At 38.5% G+C, this 20,208-nt stretch overlaps 1 protein-coding gene across 1 annotated transcript in view; it reads left to right on the forward strand.

The window, feature by feature from the left end:
* The window catches only part of LOC128859648 (SEC14 domain and spectrin repeat-containing protein 1), a 74,901-nt gene that overhangs the window by 30,178 nt on the left and 24,515 nt on the right, over nucleotides 1–20,208 (forward strand). The window contains exons 3-8 of the mRNA XM_054096619.1: nucleotides 1,705–1,900; nucleotides 2,124–2,237; nucleotides 2,785–2,959; nucleotides 6,822–7,655; nucleotides 13,001–13,365; nucleotides 18,191–18,792. Coding sequence (XP_053952594.1) covers nucleotides 1,705–1,900; nucleotides 2,124–2,237; nucleotides 2,785–2,959; nucleotides 6,822–7,655; nucleotides 13,001–13,365; nucleotides 18,191–18,792 — 2,286 coding nt within the window. The remainder of the gene's footprint in view (nucleotides 1–1,704; nucleotides 1,901–2,123; nucleotides 2,238–2,784; nucleotides 2,960–6,821; nucleotides 7,656–13,000; nucleotides 13,366–18,190; nucleotides 18,793–20,208) is intronic.

The following is a 20,208-nucleotide window of genomic DNA, read 5'->3' on the forward strand; positions in this document are numbered from 1 at the left end:
GTCTGCCTTGGACTTAAAATAACGCGACTTCTGATAGTCTAGTGACCTTAAATCGGGTGATCTGGATGGTCAGTCACAATCGCCATTGTTCGAAATCAGTCGTCTTGGGAACAAAGGTCGCAGTAAATTGATCTATTTGGATTTTCTATACATACATCTTCAAATCGATTCTAAATGTACGTTGGAGCGTGGTTCGATGCTTAATTCCAAATGATGTGCTCTTTAAGTGGTTGGAAACTCCTCAACATTGGTTCGTACTGGTTCGATATTTTTTATTGAAACGTCTTTTTTGGTTTTTGAATGCGTGGCTAGTATTGGTATGGGCAGACGCTCATTTGGCCAGCCAAAGTGATGTTGTGACACTGTATCAGTACCTCTAGTTGATCATTAGCCATTTTCCGTTCCTATTTGTAAGGGTTGCTACCTTCTACTCTAAGCGCTGGATATTTCAATATGATACTTGGGTTAATTGTCCATATCATATTGTCACATTTGTCAACGAAGAGTCAGCAGCAGCTGGTACACTTCGGGCGACAACCTTCATTCGAAGTCACATTACTGATGTCCAATTTGCCTACCTATGGTGATCCGTAACAAGAGTAAACCTTGCACCTTAACTATAACTTTTCGACTGTTCAAAATACTCGCACATTATTTCTTAGTTATAAAAATATTCCTCTTATCTTTGTTTAGCGAATACAAGTAACTTGCTTACGAAGTCTTTTGTAACTCACAGACTTTGAGTTTGTACTGTACATTTTTCCGATTTTTTTTTATGCTTATTACGCTGTAAGTGGAATAATTATATGAAATTTTTACTCTTTTCAATAAATAAATAATTGTATTATATATACAGAAGGTGGCGCAAAATTAATCACTCTATGGGAAGATTTTAATTTTTCCAAATGTAGATTATAAATAAATAAATAATGGTATTATTTGTACACAAGGTGGAGCAAAATTAATTACTCTATGTTGCTGCAGTATACAGACCGACAAGTAATGAGGCTCGTGAAAAGATAAAAATATAGTTTTCGATCACTCAAAATCACTTTTTTTATTTATTAAAAAAACCGGATCTTGGTATTCCGAAAAGTCCGAATCTCCAGATTGGCATCACTAATTTTTATATTAAGATTTTATATGTAATTCAGAAGTAATATGCAATGTATTACTAGACTATTTTAGAGTGTTTTTGCCTAGAGTATTGTTCCATAGTACAAACCTGCCTTTAACGCGGTTGACATTAGTCGATCCGACAGGGCTGTCAAAACTTATAGAGTTGCTTGATGCTTCCACACTAAATGACCACATCTGTAGTTCATGAACGCAGGTAGTAAAATTTGGTTCTGTTTCTTTGGCTTTTTCACATTTTTGTACTCCCAATGTCCCACATTAATTCTAACGGACGAACAAAAATCCGCACCTTCAACCTTTTTCTCAATTTAATATTTCTGAAAGAAGTTATTATGATAAATGTTTCCACATTTTTACTTTTACTAGCCCCTCTCTTCGTTTTTGTTAAGTAAATAAACAATGTAAAGGCTATAATTAATGCACAAGTGGTAGTAGCCGGGCAACAGCGAAGTAGTAGTCATACCTTAAAATATATAAATATTTTGTATTGGCTAACTTTTATCTCTACTGCTCGTATTAATGAAGTATTTATGTACTTATGTTTGTGTGTGAATTTTCTGTTTCCAGCGCCGCCACTTTGCAACGAGGCGTTACCGTCATTGTGGATGCGCAGAAGAGTACAACGCGTATTACACGTACGCATGCGCGTATTATTTATGCGCTCTTCGATGATATTACAGTCAATTTATTTCTAGTCAGAGCAGAGGGCTTCTGGGAGAAGCACGTGGAGACATGCACCAGCAAATCACAGACGAAGGGCGAGGTAAGAAATGATTATTTAAGTACGAGAAAAAAATGTGTTTTAACAATTAGAGAAACGAGTTAAGTTTTGTATTGATACGTCTGTATTTTATGTTAATAATTAGGGCTAAGGCTCAACTTCCTCTTCCAGAGAAAAATCTTGAAAAAAAGTTTATGTAAATTTGTATTAATACATATTTTATTTCTTTTGAATTAACTTGTTTTTCTTGTTCCCACGATTTTAGCCCATTGTGCTTTCGAAGGCGCGTTTAATAAAATATTTCGACTTGTCACAATTGCCAGAAGAATTGGGCGGCTCTTTGTCATTTAACTACGATTTATGGCTGCAGCAAAGAAAGGTAAAGGGGAAACAATTATTTTTGAAAAATTAAATAGAAATGTTTATTAAGTTACAAGACATCCTCGTACACATACATATATGGAAGGTAGGGCAAAATTAATCACCTCATCCGAAGATTTATAAATTTTGCAAATGGCCTCGTATGCCAATCATATTTGACACTTGTGGATCAAAGGGCTGCAGTGTACAAAAAGAAAAATGCGCTCCATTAGAGTCAAAATAAAGGCCAAAATAAAGACCAGTGTCACTCAAAATAATTTTTTTTATTTACTCAAAGGTTATTTTAGTAAAAAAGTTATACAAAAACAAAAAAGGACCATTAAATTTGAGCTACCCATTATATTTGTTGAATCTTTTTAAGGGTTAATCTAATTTTTGTCCGAATTTATCTACTTATGAATTTATGACTTCATGAATTTATTTAAAGTGAGTCTTCTAATCATTTATAAATATAATAATAACAGCAAACAGAAAACTTCATAGACATTTGTTTCTCACTATTTATCCCTTAATTTTCATTATCAAATCTATTTTTTCTCACGCAGGCCATTGATGAATTCCAAAAAACTTTTGATTCAACACTTAACAGCATGGAAAACTTGCATGTAGTGCTGTTGAATAATAAATCATTGCGCCCAACGGAAGCGGATGCGGAGCTGAAGAAGTGCGCACAGCTGCATACGAGCGTGCAACAACAAATTGAAGTGGTCATAGAGTTAGGTAAGCAGATAAAAAGTGGATTGAGTAATAAGCATTAGCTAAAGCAAAAAAGTCAACAAATAAAAAGTAGGCATTTTAAGAGCTTCTTCATGGCTACTAAAACGCCAGCGCTTTAATTAAGGCATCTACTTCCCATCACATTAATTTAATTTAACATAAATATAACATAACATAAGAGAGAAAAATAACTGTGATAAATGTTTATGCGGCAACTGAAAGTTCAAAAAGAAAAAAATCGTAATCGAAAAAGAGCTGGCGTTTGACCGGTAGCTAATTCGTGGTCTGTAGTAAACAAGTTTGTCGCTTAAGTCTTTTGTTTTTCGGTATGAGAGAAGACCTGGCATTGTGCGCGGTTTTCGACTTTAAAATGCATAAATCTTGATAAATTAATGAAAAAGTATGGATAATAACCTCTAAAAAGGACTTACGGTTTCATGAATGAAATCTGCTGATGAAGCTTATGAATATGAATTTAAATTTGAAGAAGAATTAAGGGGGTCCTCTAGTTTCTCGTCTGTTTTTTTTCGGGTTTTTCAATAATTTTTAACGGGCAAACGATCAAAATAATAAATCTCATTGGGTTCACATAATCTTTAGTAACATTTAAATGAGCTTTACAAATTTTTTGAAGACAAAATATATAATAGAATAAAAGTTATAGTGGCCGACAAGAAGACATAAAGTAAAAGAGGTGCTTGACGGTGACCAAGATTGCGGCTGTTTGGCTTATCTGAAATCGAAAAACCAAACGACATTTTAATCTTCATATTTAAGACTAGCGATTGAACTAGAATGAATTCTTAATTACAAAAATTTATTTTTGTATACACTTTTGAAAATTAAATTCTATTTTTTACTTATTTTTTCTTAATTTTTTCGCTCATAGGAAAAAAACTATCGAAGCAATCATGATAATCCTAGTTCAATCGCTGGCTTATAATATATTAAAGATGAGGTATATATTTGAACAAGATCGGTTCAGTAGTTTTTGAAATATCGTGGTCACTATTTTGAAAAATAGTGTTTCGAGAAAAACGCGTTTCAAAGTTCGCGCATGTGATTTATAGCGTTGAGCGCGCTAAGTATACCTGCTCCGTTCAAGGCCGTAACTTGTGAGCCACTTCGAATATCGAAAAATCCTTCAGCACATACTTTTAACACATGTTGTAAATGTGATTTATGAAAAAAAAATTCGATATTTTCGACCCAAGAAACTAGAGGACCCCCTTAAGCAGCAAATGGAAATAAGAAAAAAAAAATATCTACGAGTTTTTAAATTTCATTATCGCTTTTGTATAATTCTATAATAAATTTGTGAGTTTATACGTTAGACCTTTAACTGCCACCTTGTATATGCTGTATGTATATATATGCTATGCATACAAGTATGTGTGTATGTACTATCCATGTTGATTAAATGCGCCAACGGCTTTAATTCGGCATTCACCGCATATTGCCAATAGAGATAAAGGTTGAATGACAAACGAGTTTTATATAACAATCAATTCGTTTGCATTGGGAGTAAAAAGAGGCATAATCAGTAAAAAGTAAAATGTTTTAATCTTTTTTGACATTTATGGTATAAAATTTATCGCCGTAAGCTATGTAACCTTATTTTTTAATAATAAGTGCATGGTGACTCTCTGTTGGCGTTGCAGTTTTGTAGTTTCGGATAGTTTTCAAGATGAAAATACACTTGGAGGTACATTTGCGATGTGATTGCCTTCACAAAAAATACTTTTTATATTCGGTACCCTATTTCAAATTAATTTTTTCCAAGCTCTAAGCACTTCTATGTAAGTCTCATTATGTTATGGGAAGAAAGGCAACTGTTTTTCAAACGGAAATTTTCGCCATTCTAAAAGTAGCAGAATGGATAATTGAGAGGAGATAGAGTGGGGAATAGATTGGAGTCTTTAGTGACAGTCAGGTTGCACTAAGCGCTCTGAGAACGCAAAGCAAACTTCAAGGATTGTTCAAGAATTTAAGAAGAAGCTTAACTCTGTTGCTAGTTAGAATAAGCTTCTACTTATATGTTTTCCAGGATACTGCGGTGTTCAAGAGAATGAAATCGCCGATGAATTGGCAAACTATGGATCAGCGGTTACCCACAGGGACCAGAGCCAGTACTCTGAATCAGTTCTGCAGGAATCATGAAGTGGATCAGCGATTATGTATGCAATTTACAAAAAGAGCGCTGTCCGGTCTAGAAAGCTGCATAACTGTAAAGTATTTTGTGACAAGCCCGAACAGAAAACTGTTCTAAAACTTGGAAGAAAACGCGTTCGGTCAACATATGACCATCATTGGAATCATTGAGGACCCGATTTGGCTGTCTTGCTTACAAAAGGCGGATGCACTGAGCATTTTCTTTGTGAGTGTTCCGCATTTTCTAGAGCAAGGCTACGAATTTTAGGTTCCGATGTCATGAGAACGATTAATGGAAGATATTTTCAGATTTACCAAAGAATGGAAAAAATTCTCTCTTATCTTCTGTCTAATATAGTCCCGAATACAATATATTTTCTTTATGGTGTTTGACTGTTGGTGTTGATAAGGTTATTGAGTGAATGATTGTATTGGTGAAAAACGCAATAGCGCCGTCGATTTGTTCTTCAGTTTTAAGTAGTACATTGCAGTCAATTGCGCTTATAGTGGTTTCTCGGAAAATTTCCCAGTCTGTGTTTTTCTTGTATAATTTTGAGAAATAAACTTGGGACTCAATAGTTGTTTGATACCATACAAATATTGGCGAATAATCTGATGGCAAGTCGAAGTAAGGTTTTATTTGTGAGTTGATTTCTATATACCTACACCTTTGTACATAAAAAAGTCGATAAGATCTGTCTTTTTATTCATAACGGTAGGAAAGTAGGGAGGGTCATATGGAAAAAAGGTCGACGAAACTTCTTTTGTCGCAAATTCAAAAGGCAAATTAAACCAAATATACAATAATATAATTGTATTGATGTATATATAATTTTCGGATTAATAAGACTCAAATCTTTTTGATCAGTGGCTTTGTCTAGTCCATAGGAGCAAACGGAATGTAACGGTAACTCTGCCATAACAGGTATGGGTTCAGAGTTCAAAAAAGTTCATCTTTGGCGTAGTTTTGATAGAAAAGTTTTGTTAGCATCACTAAAAAGAGACCTCTAGTGACAGTTTTCTTCATAAAAGTATAGCTCGGCAATGGAGCATGGCAACACTGCGCACCTCACTATAACTCGAGCTGGACACAATTCGGTGTCATTGAGAATTTCGGATGTAGAGTCACTTCATACTCGACAATTTCGCTTATTTGCATTGCCGTTTAAGTGCTATTTCAGCTATTTCAGCTATATAGTATATTCAATATTAAAAACATTAAAATCTTTGTTCGCAAGAGACAGTATATCTATACCAATTGAGTAGATAAATTCGTTGTAGAAAAGCCTATCGTGATTTGTATGGCAGCAGCTAATATACATTAGCAATTGTTTCGCCATTCTAAAAAGTTTGGTAATTGTGTGCTTACATACAAATTGTAAATTTATATAAAACAAAGACAACAATAAAATAAGCAGCAGAAAGCATTTCGACATACTTGATTGCCCAACTGAGCAGTTACCGTGGTTCACCTTTTACCTGCAATTGAAGATAAGAAATAAAGTGCTGAAGTTTGGAAAAACATTATGCATAGATTTCAAAGAAATGAAAGTGTGAGTTCAAGTGGTTGTGCGTTTGAAGTGAGCACGCAGTCAATTCAATACATACTTACATACTTTGGCTTAATACCTGGAAAATTAAAATACCATTACAGTATTTCATTTAAGTATATTTCTCGCAAATACAGCGGATATTTTCCCCTCTTCTTCTACAGGTAATCGTGTACTAAATCGGCTGGCCGAGGCTTATGCGCCCCCCAAACACGTATCCGCGCATGCCCATTCATGCAGCGAAAGTTTAGCCGCTCCAAAACAAATGCCACTCACCTCACCTGCCATAGGCACACCAACAGCAACAACACTATCCTTTCAAGATCTAAATAGTAGTAGCATTCAACCGCCTCTAAATACCACCTGCAGCACCGTAACCAACACACCCGCCACACGTTTGCCGCTCCCTCCGGACCTTCAATGTGCACGGGCACGCATCGAATTACTGCTGAATCAAATTGAACGCAAACAAACTGAAATACGCACGGCGTGGCTGGAACTCTTGCAAAGCATACGTGAAGCACGCGAACTGGCGCATCTGGAAGAGGGTGTCGCCTTCGTTACCAATTGGATTCTGCAAACAGCCGAACATATGCTCAGTCGACAGTACAGCATTGGTGGCGATGTGCATAGCTGTGAGACGTTGCGTGCCGCACACGATGTACTCGAGCTGGAGTGCCGCGAGACATATGGTTTCTATGCGGAATTACTGTATAAGATCGACGCCTTTGCCGGGGTAAAGGATTCGTATGCGTACAGGGATTTAATGTCACAACGTGATTTCATGCAATTCGTTTGTCGCTCTTTTGCAACGCGTCTGGAGCGGCGTCGAAATGTACTCATCACATCGTTGCGGTTTTTTCGACTCGTTAGCGAGTATTTCGATCGGACGACTGCGGTTTTTGAAACACTAGTCATGGGAAATAAAATAGCAGAGGAGAACTTTGAGGCGGCTGCGGAGAATTTGCAGCAATTGAAGGAGAGTCAGCTGAGCTTGAGTGAGTAGTATTGCGGTGCAAAATGTATATATATGTGTGTATGTGTGTGAAACCAAGCATGCAGGTGCATGCGCTTATAGGTTTGTAAGATGATTGACTTAACAGAAATTCAATACATGTACCCGTAGTCTCAAAAAAGTGACGATGCCGACAAGGCCACAACATGTTGGTTGGCTGGTAGAAATAATCGAAATTAAATGTGGTCATATTAGAATTCTTATAGTGGGTAAATGGAATGAAAAAAGTGTACGAGTATATATATATAATATATAAAAGCAACACGTTAGCAATTTTGTTTGGCTGAAAACTAAATAAAGGGTGGGTAAGTTTCAAGGGGTGGTGTTGATTTTGAATAATTACAATACAATTTTCAGGAAATTATTGTCATATCTCTTTATTAGGATAATACTGGTGTGGCTCAATTACGTATGGAACAAAATATTGGCCAAATAGCCGCCGCGGCCTCGGCGGCACACCTCCATCCGATGGTGCAAATTTTCGATGACGGTTAGGCATAATTGAGGTTCTATGGCGTTAATGTGCCGAATTATCTCATCCTTTAGCTCTTGAATTGTTGCTAGCTTATCGACGTACACCTTTTCTTTCAAATAACCACAAAGAAAGAAGTCCAACGGTATCAAATCACAAGATCTTGGCGGCCAATTGACATCGCCGCGACGTGAGATTATTCGGCCATCAAATTTTTCGCGCAAAAGAGCTATTGTTTCGTTAGCTAGTGGCACCGTCCTGTTGAAACCACACATCGTCCACATCCATATCTTCCGATTCGGGCCATAAAAAGTTCATTATCATCTCACGATAGCGAACATTATTCACAGTAACTGCCTGACCGGCCTCATTTTGGAAAAAATACGGCCCAATGATGCCGCCGGCCCATAAACCGCACCAAACAGTCACTCTTTGTGGATGCACTGGGTTTTCGGCAATCACTTTTGGATTATCATTCGCCCGAATGCGGCAATTCTGCTTATCGACGAGTCCACTGAGGTGAAAATGTGCCTTATCACTGAAGATGATTTTCTTCACAAAGTGCGTTCCACCACCTAACTTTTCGAGCTTTTGAGCCAACATGTTTGGATATCTACAAATTACGATTCTAAATATCTTCTATCTCCCTCTTAGTATGCCTAGATTAGGTTAGGTTAGTCAGGTTGCTTGTTTAAAACAAGACACTCGATGGCTCTAAGGCCCATTGTGCTACCTGTATTTGCTATCTTCCCCCTAACTAACTTGCTTAAACCACTTCGATCTTTTTAAGGAGGTAGCTAGTCCCTCCAGTGAGGCATTTTGCAAATGTCCCAGGTCCTCAATGAAATAATCGCCAAGATATTTGGCACGGCTTCTGTGAAGTACAGGACATTCGCAGAGAAGGTGTTGTACCAACTCAATTTCTTCTTCATCTCCATAGGTCCTGCAAAAGTCATTGTGAGGTACACCCATTCTACTGGCTAGGGTAGCAATAGGGCAGTGACCCGTTATAATACCTATGAAGATGCTGGTAGTTGATATGTTAAATCCAAGCAGACATTTTGTCCTTTTAAGATTTAGATTTAGTCAGAGCGATTTGGAGGCCCTACAGCTAGTGGTCAGAGATCACCTTCTATTGGTTTCCGCGATTGCGGTCATCGCAGTCTATAACACGTTGGTTCGTATCTCGGTGAAACACAAAAGTTAAGAAAAACATTTTTCTAATAGCGGTCGCCCCTCGGCAGGCAATGGCAAACCTCCGAGTGAATTTCTGCCATGAAAAAGCTCCTCATAAAAATATCTGCCGTTCGGAGTCGGCTAGAAACTGTAGGTCCCTCCATTTGTGGAACAACATCAAGACGCACACCACAAATAGGAGGAGGCGCTCGGCCAAACACCCAAAAAGGGTGTACGCGCCAATTATATATATATACGAGTATAGTATGCCTAAGGTCAAGAAAAGTTGGCAATGCTCACCACCACTTTATAAGGAACAGTGGGTTGAGTTTATGTGCGACTTTTAAATCTATGAATGCGCACAGGGAGGAATGCATAACCGGTTAGAAAATATGGGTTCACCACTATGAATTTGAGCTGAAGTAGGAGTCTATCCTGTGCTACAAATAGTTTCTGGTCAAGTTGGCCACAGTTTTTGGGAATTGGTCTATTATAACGAAAGGGACGTTAAAATTATGGGATAATAATGTTAAAACTAAAAAAAGCGACAAATGAAGGGGAAATAAAACGCAAGTGTTATGTCAGAGTCATACTAATATAGGATGGTTGCCCCAAAAAATTGTGACTGTGAAACACTCAACCAGCCATAGCTCTGATTCCCAAATTGCAGAAAAAGATTTACTGGTAAAATATTTACTAAAGAAGAAGAAGGGAAGCCGACTATTTCTGTCTATTTTGCAGGTACAAAATATATTTTCCGCTCCGTATGGACACTCGGGCGTAATGGACACTCTGGTAGGCCATTTGTCAAAAATGCCTATCAGATCGTACAAATCGTGGAGTTGTACCATCATGTGAGCACATATTCAATTTTGCCTGGAAAACTGTTTGGAACCATTTGCATAAGGATAACTTTAAATATAATATATATTTGGATTAGGCAATATTGTCCATTCTTCCAGATAGGTGGGTGTAGACTTATTACTTCTCTTCCAACTTTCCAGATTATTTGAGATTCCTGGCTGTTTTTTAAGGGAGCTAGAGTTCTTCCTACATTCCCAAAAATATACCATTTAAGGTTGATGAAAGTTGGGCAACAGAAGAGAGAATGCTCTGTACTATCCTCATCCAATAAGATATACACACTGAATCATCGTTGAAGCTTATGGTGATCATACAGTATGTCGTCCCTATGCATTGTGACCCGTAATTAGTCGTATTAGTGGTCGTAGTTCACTCCTCACTATCTGGGAAATAATGTCCCGTAGATATAATACACTTGCACCAACGATTTTTTCAAGCCTCGAATCACCTCTAGCCAAAAGGCGTTTCGTATGGCTTGGGCTCTTCCAGCGAGCTTTATCCCATAATTGTGGTAAATCTCCGTCATTTCATAAGAATTTTTCGTTCTGGGAACGAGATAAAGTCACAAGGAGCCTGGTCGGTGAGTAACGTGGTTGAGGTAGGGTTATTTTTCGCAATTTGCTGGCACTAGTGTCAAAATTTCAATAAAAATGTACACAAACAAGAGAAAGAACAAAAAAGCAGATAACTTTATTATTGAGTTCACCAAATCTGAAGAAAAAAAGCGAATCAGCAATTCTACTGCTAACACCTAGTGTGGATACGTCTCTGTCTTATGTGTGTGTTCGTCAGTTTGACGTTTAGCTGGAATTTTCCAAGTACTTTACAGGCCTATTTTGTGCTTTTGCTTTCCCTGTAATTCGTAAAGTTTCTAATGCTCTTTAACAGGTCGGATGCAAAAAGAATGTTGCGTTAGATAAGATAAGTTGCACCAATACCAAAAAAAACCCGAAAATATGTACTATGTACGTTACCCCTGAATTTTGATGTGCATAGTTTCTTTTTATTATTTATCTCTTATAGTAAAGTAAACAGTCATATGTAAAGTATATACTACTGTGGGCAAAAAGTAAGGTGAATTTATTTGTCATACTTCGCGGGATTAAAATTTCGCTCTAGTTATTTTTTTCATGAGTTGGCAGCACTGTTAATAACATCTGGGCCAACTTTCATGTGAATGTCATTATCAGTAATATATTTACGCTTGTGTTTACCAAACGACCAAGAGTGCATTTTTCGATTTTTACAATGTCTGATTTGATTGAGCAGAGAAGTGCCATTAAATTTCGTTTGCGGAATGAAATTTCGGCTGCGGAAACGTTTAGCATGTTGCAGGCGGCATTTGGTGATTCGACCACGTCGCAGAAAAATGTTTATAAGTGGTACAAAGACTTCAAAGAGGGTCGAGAACGTGTTGATGACTTGTAGCGCTCGGGACGACCATAGATGACCAACACGTCAATAAAGTGCAGGAGTTAGTGCTCAAAAATCGTCGGTCGGCTGTTAAAGACCTTACTGATATGATCGGAATATCAGAAGGATCTGTGAAAAACATTTTGAAAGAGCATTTGGGCCTACGAAAAGTCAAATCTCGTTTGGTACCGAAAACTCTCAATTTCTTGGAAAAAAGTCGTCCCGTTAATGTGTGTGAAACAATGCTTTCAGACTATCAGGACAAGCTCAAATGCATCATTACGGGAGATGAGACTTGGATTTATGCTTACGACCCTGAAACAATCCACCAATCAAGCGAATATCGTGCTAAAGGAGAGGCCAGACCGAAAAGAGCACGTCAAAGTCGTTCAAAAATAAAGGTCATGATGACAGTTTTTTTTCGATTTTCGTGGTGAGGTGCACTATTAATTCCTTCCACCTGCCCAAACTGTTAATAAGGAATATTATTTGGGCGTTATGCGTCGTTTACGTGAAGCAATTCGTCGAATTATGGGCCAACAACTCTTGGTTTTTGCATCACGATAATGCACCGTCCCACACTGCACTCGTTCTTCGTGACCATTTCGCCAAAAACTCCACGCATATCGTTCCGCAACCACCGTATTCGCCTGATTTGGCTCCGTATGACTTCTGGCTATTCCCAAAACTCAAGAGACCACTCCGGGGAACGCGTTTCGAGTCGATTGAGGAGATAAAAGCTGAATCGAAGAAGGTGCTGATGGCTATACCGGAAATGGACTATTTGGCATGTTTCGGGGATTGGAAAAATCGTTGGCATAAATGTATTTCATGGAGAGGGGACTATTTTGAAGTTGATGTACAAGAATAAATAAAAATTTTTTCATTTTACAACCAAATTCACCTTACTTTTTGCCCACAGTAGGCGGTCGCCGTATCCGAATGGGTTAGTGTGTGATTACTATTCGGTAGTGTCCGGGCATGAAACGCCAAATAATCTAATAGCGGTTGCCTCTGGGTAGGTAATGGCAAACTTCCGTTCGGAGGCGGCATAAAACTGTAGGTATCCCCATTTGTGGAAAAATATCAAGACGCACACCACAAATATGAGCAGGAGGAGCCAAAAAACCCAACAAAGGATGTGAGCGCCATTGTATGTACGTATGTATAAGCATATATAAATATATATGGTTATAAATCATATATGGGTTAAAGTTAAATGGGTTAAAGATAAATGAAATATTTATGAAAGTTGTAAGGAAATTATTAAAATTTATTTTCTTATATAAATTTCACTATAAATATTTATTTTTTGCATTCTTCTTTCCCTTTCCTTTTTTGTGCATTTCACCATCGTCAATTAATTGCCCAAATGAATTCGCGAAATTTGCACACAAAAATAGCCAACCTGGAACGCGAACTCGTTAAAGAGGGCGAAAAACTGAGCGATATGCTGGCGATGCCGGTGAAAGATGCGCTTGGCCGTGACCTACACATCGACTACAGCGACGACATCTGTAATGTACGCGATATTTTGGATACAACGCTGGCGCGGCGAAACATCTTCAGCGACAGCGTCGAACTGCAGAAACTCACCTTGGAACAAGTGACACACATTTACACGTACGAACAGGATGCCCGCATGGCCGTTAAATGGATGGAGGATTTGTACAATGTCATGATCAAGTGCCATTCGCATGTCGGCTGCAATATACACGAGATACAGGTGCAGAAGGATGAATTGCAGACATTTCAAGAAACCGGAAAGGTAAGTTAGCAACAACCGCATCATTTTCAGCAATACATGCAAAAACAAAAACTCATTCATCCAGTTAATCATTGATGGAATGTTTGTGTGTAGCACGACTGTGTCTGTGTTTTGGTATGTTTGTGAGTCAATTGTGAGGGGATCGCTTGCATACTCTCGTACATGCCTGTGGGCAAGCTGTGTGGCTGGTTGCCGTTGTATCTGGGAGCAATCGCAACTACCGCTGCTTTTGTTTTATGCTGCCAGTTTTTGTGTTTTTTGGGATATGCATTTAGTTTATTGTTGTTTGGTTGCAGTTAGGTGTTGCTAATGGTCAGTTGAATGCACGCGATTTATCGCAGCTTGTAATCATGTTTTGCATCCTGAGTTGTTCGTTGCTGACATTGTCCGCTTTGTTTCTTTTTGCGGGTTTCGTTATTGTTACGGCCAGTGAATTGAAGCGGTCCTATTTCCGTTCATTACCGGTCTTTGTTCTACTTCTTTTTTCTTTTTGTATAATTTTAGTTTTGTTGTGTTGCTATTTGCTTTGTTGTTTTTTTCCTTTCTTATTACGTAGAACCTGTTCATTGCAATTCTGGTTCTACATCAATTGAATTAATGCGGTGAATGGTGTAATTTAGCACAACTCAATAATTTGCACATTACCCTGAGGTTTGTTTTTTCCTTTTGTTGGCACCGATTTGGAGAGGATGGCACACGTAAAAAAAAAAAAAAAAATTAATAGCTGGAAAAAGACCGTTACTCCGTTAATAGCAATGCACCTGTTGCAATTTAATTAAGAATACGACTATTCTAATTTGGAGCATTCCAAAATAGCAGGGAGCGAGAGATAATGACACGGCTAATGGTCTATTATCCATCATCCAGAATAGGCAAAGATTTGCGAAATTTCCTTTATTATTTGATTTGTCTGGGAGACAAGTATTCAATTCGTACCCATATATATGGTGCTTATATTACATTGGTAACCACACCCTTTGTTGGGTGTTTGGCCGAACACCTCCTTCAATTTGTTGTGTGCGTCTTGATGTTGTTCTCGCCTCCGACGAGCAAATGTATTTTATAAGGAACTTTTTTGTGGTAGAAATATCTTCGGAGGTAGAATTTGGTAGAAATTTTTCGGAGGGCGATCGTAATCAGAAAAAAGAGTGTTAATTTTTTTATTAATTAAATGTTTCGTACCCGAGGTTTCAAACCCAGACACTTTAGTTATTCACCAACCCATTCGACAATGGTGGCCGCCATTGCTACCTAATTTATATTAATTGAAAGCGAACTGTGCTGGAAAAGAAATTGTCCATTTTGGGTGTTTGACCGGGCTCTTTCACCTATTTTTTGCATGCCTCTTGATGTTGCTCCACAAATGGAGGGGTCTATAGTTTTAAGCCGACTCGGAACGACAGATATTTTTGATGAGGAGATTTTCATGGCATCGACATCATCGGTCATACCAACCGTCACTTTTACGGCTATTGAAAAGGAGTCCGCACGATTGGACCTGAGGGTAAACCAGGGGAAAATAAAGTATATGCTGGCGTCCTGCAAGGAGTCACGGCGTCTTGAACCATATAACGAAGTTAACACCTATAACTTCGATGTGGTGAAGGACTATTTATTTTGGTTCCGCTATTAGCAGCAAAAGCGATGTCAGCCTCGAAATCAAGTGAGGGATAACTTTTGCCAACATATGCTACTTCCGGCTAAGTAGTAAAGCCCTCTATCGTCGAACGAAAACAGCACTCTACACGACGCTCATCATCCCGCTGCTTCTCTATGGCACTGAAGCCTGGACAGTCAAATAATCAGATGCAGCCGCTCTACGGGGTTCTCCAGAGGAAATGACTTCGCAAGAATTTTTGACCTGCTCGCGTGAATAAACCGCGAATTACCGCGACCGAATAAACCACGAGCTGTATGAGCTTTACGGATATACTGACGTAGTCAAACGAGTCGCCCTGTAGCGACTAAGGAGGCTGAGTCATGCTGTCCGTATTGAAGGAGCTGCTCCGGCGAATAAGGTGTTTGAAACGGTAATTGGCGGCGGTCGATGGCGAAGAGGAGACGGCTTAATGTCCGGTGCGAGGACCAAATTGAAGATTACCTAGCTTCTCTTCGCTTAAGAAACTCGGAAAGGTGTGCGGAAAACAATGATACCTGAAAAGAAATTAGTCGACAGGCTGTACCTTGCTAACGGATTGTTATGACCAATGAAGTAAGAAAGTTGTTCATGGCAGAAATATACTCGCAGGTTTGGCATTACCTGCCGAGAAGCAACTGCTAATAAAATACACTTTTTCTATCATTTTGGTGTTTCATGAACGGAGATTCGAACCTACCCACTTCCGATTGGTAGTCACGCACCAAACCATTAGGATATGGCGGCTTCGCCTCTCAAGTTACTAAGTAACTTACTCTTATCAGCCCAAGCTTCTCATCTAAACAAACTTCCTAAAGAAAGCTATTGAGTCACTGAGTTGAAGTTTTTATTAATGGCTCTTATGGGCCACAGCTCGGTCTCAAAAGTTTTAAGTAATGCAGTACATTAACAATTTTAAACAAAATAAGCTGTTATATTCCATAGTAGCTTTAGTTGTATGACGGACAAGTGCAGCTCATCATTGCGCAGTATGACATGAGAAATCAAAGACAAGCTATGATGATACAAGCATTGATATTACCAAATTGGTCTCTCTTAGAGTGGCTTCAGATCTGAGAATTTTCCTGTTTTTAAGTTGATTCCTTATGGAGACTTTTCAAGGGACGTTTAAAAGCCCAACATACAAAATATTTTTTATGGAAACGGAATGTTTTTTTTTCTCTCCTCAAAGAGGTAAAATCTTATTCTTGGGAAGAAATTTGAAATTTTTCCTTTTATTTTGGGTACATTTTTTGGTAAGATCTCATAAGTAATGAATAATAAAGAGTTTTCAATTCTATTGTAAAAAATCGAAAAAAATAAATTGTCAGCAAAACACAATTTATTTTCCGTAAAAGATTTCACTTTTTATGATAAATACTCGTAATTTTCGGGAAGTTTTAATTTTCTTCTTCTATTGAAAGAAAATTGAGGCTGAGGCTCATCGGGTACTCTCAGAGATCATTATGTAATTAGTGGAAGAACGTCGCGTGAGTGGTTTGAACACTTCAATAGTAACTATTTTGATGTCGAAAACCGGCATAGAAGTACAGAAATGGAGGCACTACTTGAATACTTGTTTCAAACGCAAAAAACAAAACTCGCAGACTCATTAGGAGCAACTTAATAATCCATTTCGGAACGTCTCAAAGGCATGATAATGATTCAGGTTATTGGGTATTGAAGCCGTTGGAGTTGATGCCGACAGATGTTGAAAGCGATTTTTTGCTTGAATTAGTAACTGGCGAAACAAATTGGTTTTTTACGGCGATGTGATTCGAACAAAATGAATGGGAAAGCCCGAAGATTGCTTTTTTCAACTATCATTTGCTTAGATCGATGGTATATGCTCTGGCCGATCAGCGTTTTCACTTTACAGTAATTCTATGTCAAGTGATACAAGAATTTAGGACATGGTCTTCAACTTTTCTGAAAACTGGTTTATTTGAAGCTTGAATATAATAAGAAGTAAACTGGAAAAATTAAAAAGAAAGTACAATACAATTTTGAGACTTATTCAGTGCTGGAAACCTTGGTATGGAGCTTTCAAAAATAAATTTGCTCCAGTTTTTACATTGTTTTTTTTTTTTTAATTTTTAGAATGATATATATACACAATAAAAAAATAAATAAAATAATAAATATAAAATATATAAGCATAAATGGACAGACATATCAATCCAGGATCAAATTTTTTGTTTTTGCCTTGTTCACTCCTCTCGGGAGCATACGGCCTTGACCAGACTTGTCTTGCGTTAGTTTCGTTAATCTAGGTATTTGATTTTTGACAGGGTAGGTGATTAGCATGCCGCTACCAGAAATGTTCACCTGTCTTTGTTTAGGAGCAACGCCTTCTTTACTGCTTGGAGCGCCATCTGTGTTTCACATTTTGCTGGCAGAAGGATCACTCAGATAGTTGAGGGCTTCGCTAAATTTGGTGTGTCTGCGCTATTACCGCGATTGCCCGCTTCCTCTTGCTGGCGCCACTCTTTGCAATTTGTAACTGTTTCGTTTTCTTTGTTTTTAGCAGCCACAATGCAAGTAATGCGTTGACTATTGTGCGGGAGTAAGGATGGAATGATAAGGTTTTCGGTTTGAGAGGAATGAGTAAATTTGGAAAAGTGCGAGGACCGTGCTTTACGTGGAATTCGAAACCACAACCTCTGGGATGGCAGGCTAGTGCACTTACGCTAGACTACAGAGGCCGCAAAGGATCAAATATTCTTAAAAAATTTTTGTTTGGAAAATCGATTTTATTGTTTTGTTCAAAACTTTTAGGATGTTTTTTTGTCATTTGTGAAACTTCCCTCAGAGTTTTCAATCAATAGTAATCCCTGAAAGTTTCATACTGGGATTCCATTAACTATTCGAGTTATATTCAAATACGTGCAACCAAGAGCCATTGTCTTATTTTATTATTATTCTTCCGCGTTCGATAAGAACTCGAATTTCCACCTGTAGCACAGTAATTGCATTTATTCGCGTGCCATTGCTGTAAACGAAACACCTGCCCCAAAGCATGAATGGAGGAGTGCCTGCCTTCTTCTTGCGTTCCAATTGTATTTGCATGCAGTTATCCTCTCTACACTCTAAATGCTCTACACTTATACATAAATTCTTTGAGTTGAAATATTGTTTACATGGTCAACATTGCTTATCATTCCAATAAACATACATTTCCCTTTGCAGAGTATCTACAACTACGGCTGTCAACTATTGGAAGCTTCACAAGCGCTACGCATTTCCTGTCGTCTAGATGCTGATGCCATTCCACAGCGCATGTCACAGCAATTACAATACACTTGGCATCGATTGCTGGCCATAAGTCAGGAGCATATGACTCGTTTGCGCGTCTCAGCCGTGTTCCATCGCAGTGTCGAGGAGTATAACCAACAATTACAGGGGCTACGCTTATCGGTGCGCAATCTAAAGCAGACGCCTAACAGCAGCAGCGGCATCAGCAGCGAATCGGACACACGAGCCTCGCCGCCAATCATTATTGGCGGCAGAGATGGTGATGCTGTAGACGAAGAGGGCCATAGCGTTGGTGGATATGCGGACAAATCGACAACGACAGCGGCAACGGCTACGATGACGACAACGGCGACGATGACTGCGATAAAGACGCCAACAGCAGGTGGAACAGCAGCATTGCTGCGTGATCAGCTGCGCAAACATTTGGTGGTACGCGAACAGCTGCTGCTTGAAGTGGGTCGCATGGTGCGGCTGGGCAGATTGTTGAAAACTCGTTTGAAAGAACCATTCATCTTGGATGCCGTAACGGGGATGAGGTATGTAGTGGGAAAATAGTGCTTTTTAGGGTTTTTTATCGTCAAATATTTGTTGGTATGTTGGTTGGTGTTCTTAGCTGCGCCAGCTTGTTGTATTCATAGTATGTATTTGCACACAACAAATGTGGTGCGAGCAAGACGGTGGTTCTGGTTACAAGATTTGAGTGTGAAGTGTGTCACTTCTAAATGTGTTGACTTCATTCATCGAGTACTCCATGCTCCATCTCATATTTTGTATGTTGCTTAAGTTGATCAAAAAGTTTGGTTAGAAGCAAGCATTTTTAATTATTTCAGAAGGGTACGTGAAAAACGAAATGAAATACTTACTCCAAGGGCGTTTTGTTGGTATTTCAATTAATTTCATGTCACTTCTTAGTAATTCAACACAAACTCATCAAGAATCTTTATAGCTTTTGCACTAAAATATGTAATTACATATTCACACATGTATATGTTTGTATGTATGTGAAAACTGGTTTTAGTTGGATATTTAAAAATGTAATTACAACAAAAGTGGTTAACCACTCCTGAGTAAATAAAAACAGTGTAGAAGCACGTTCTTGCCACCCACGGAGTGTAGAACGGACAATCGGCCGCAAGTCAAACAAAATTCTTTGTGAAGTGTGCGCATGGCGCTACTGTGCTACATGCGCTTAACGCGTACAATGTGTGATTTCTGAACAATTAACAATGGAATTTAATGTACAGCTGCGAAAGCGTCGGTATTTCTTCAAACTTTAAATTATTTACATACGTTTCAAAGTATTATCCGTCCTATGCCACAATTTTTTCCCATTCTTCCGGGAGCGCACCAATTCCGCACCGAGAAAACTTGTCGTGTTTTGAGGCGATTATGTATGGCTAAATGTTTTCATGGCTTCACAAGAGAGGAAGTGCTGATCAGTCAAAGCAGAGTTATAAGTAAGATGGGCAATGCCTGAAGTGTACCAAGGGTGAGGCGCGAGCTCGTACTTCACTGTTTCTAAGTATGGATTTACCACTTTTGCGATATGTGGGCGAGTGTTATTGTGCTGGAGTATAACTGTGTTGTGGCTTTTGATCGCGTAGGCTTTTTAGCACCGAATTGGTTGCACCAAATATCGAGTATAACATTTGTGTTGTGTATATTCGAGTCTGCCGTTAAGGTGGAAGCATGCCCAGTCGTTTTGCATGATTTCTGCGCATCGTAGTAAACATACTTTTCGTCAACGGTTACATTGTCATTCTGTTCTCGTCTTTGAAGTAACTTTGCAGGCAAAAAATCTTCTTTCAACATCTGTCGGCTTCAACTGGTACGGTGCCCATTGTTCTTACTTCTGAAGCACTTCAATGGCTTTGAGATGTTTTGAAATGGATTGCTGAGTCACTCCAATTGGTTTCTGCTAATTTTTTCTAGTGTGCCTCTACTTTGGATCT

This window comes from Anastrepha ludens, chromosome 4 (assembly GCF_028408465.1).
Source record: "Anastrepha ludens isolate Willacy chromosome 4, idAnaLude1.1, whole genome shotgun sequence".
NCBI lineage: Eukaryota > Metazoa > Arthropoda > Insecta > Diptera > Tephritidae > Anastrepha > Anastrepha ludens.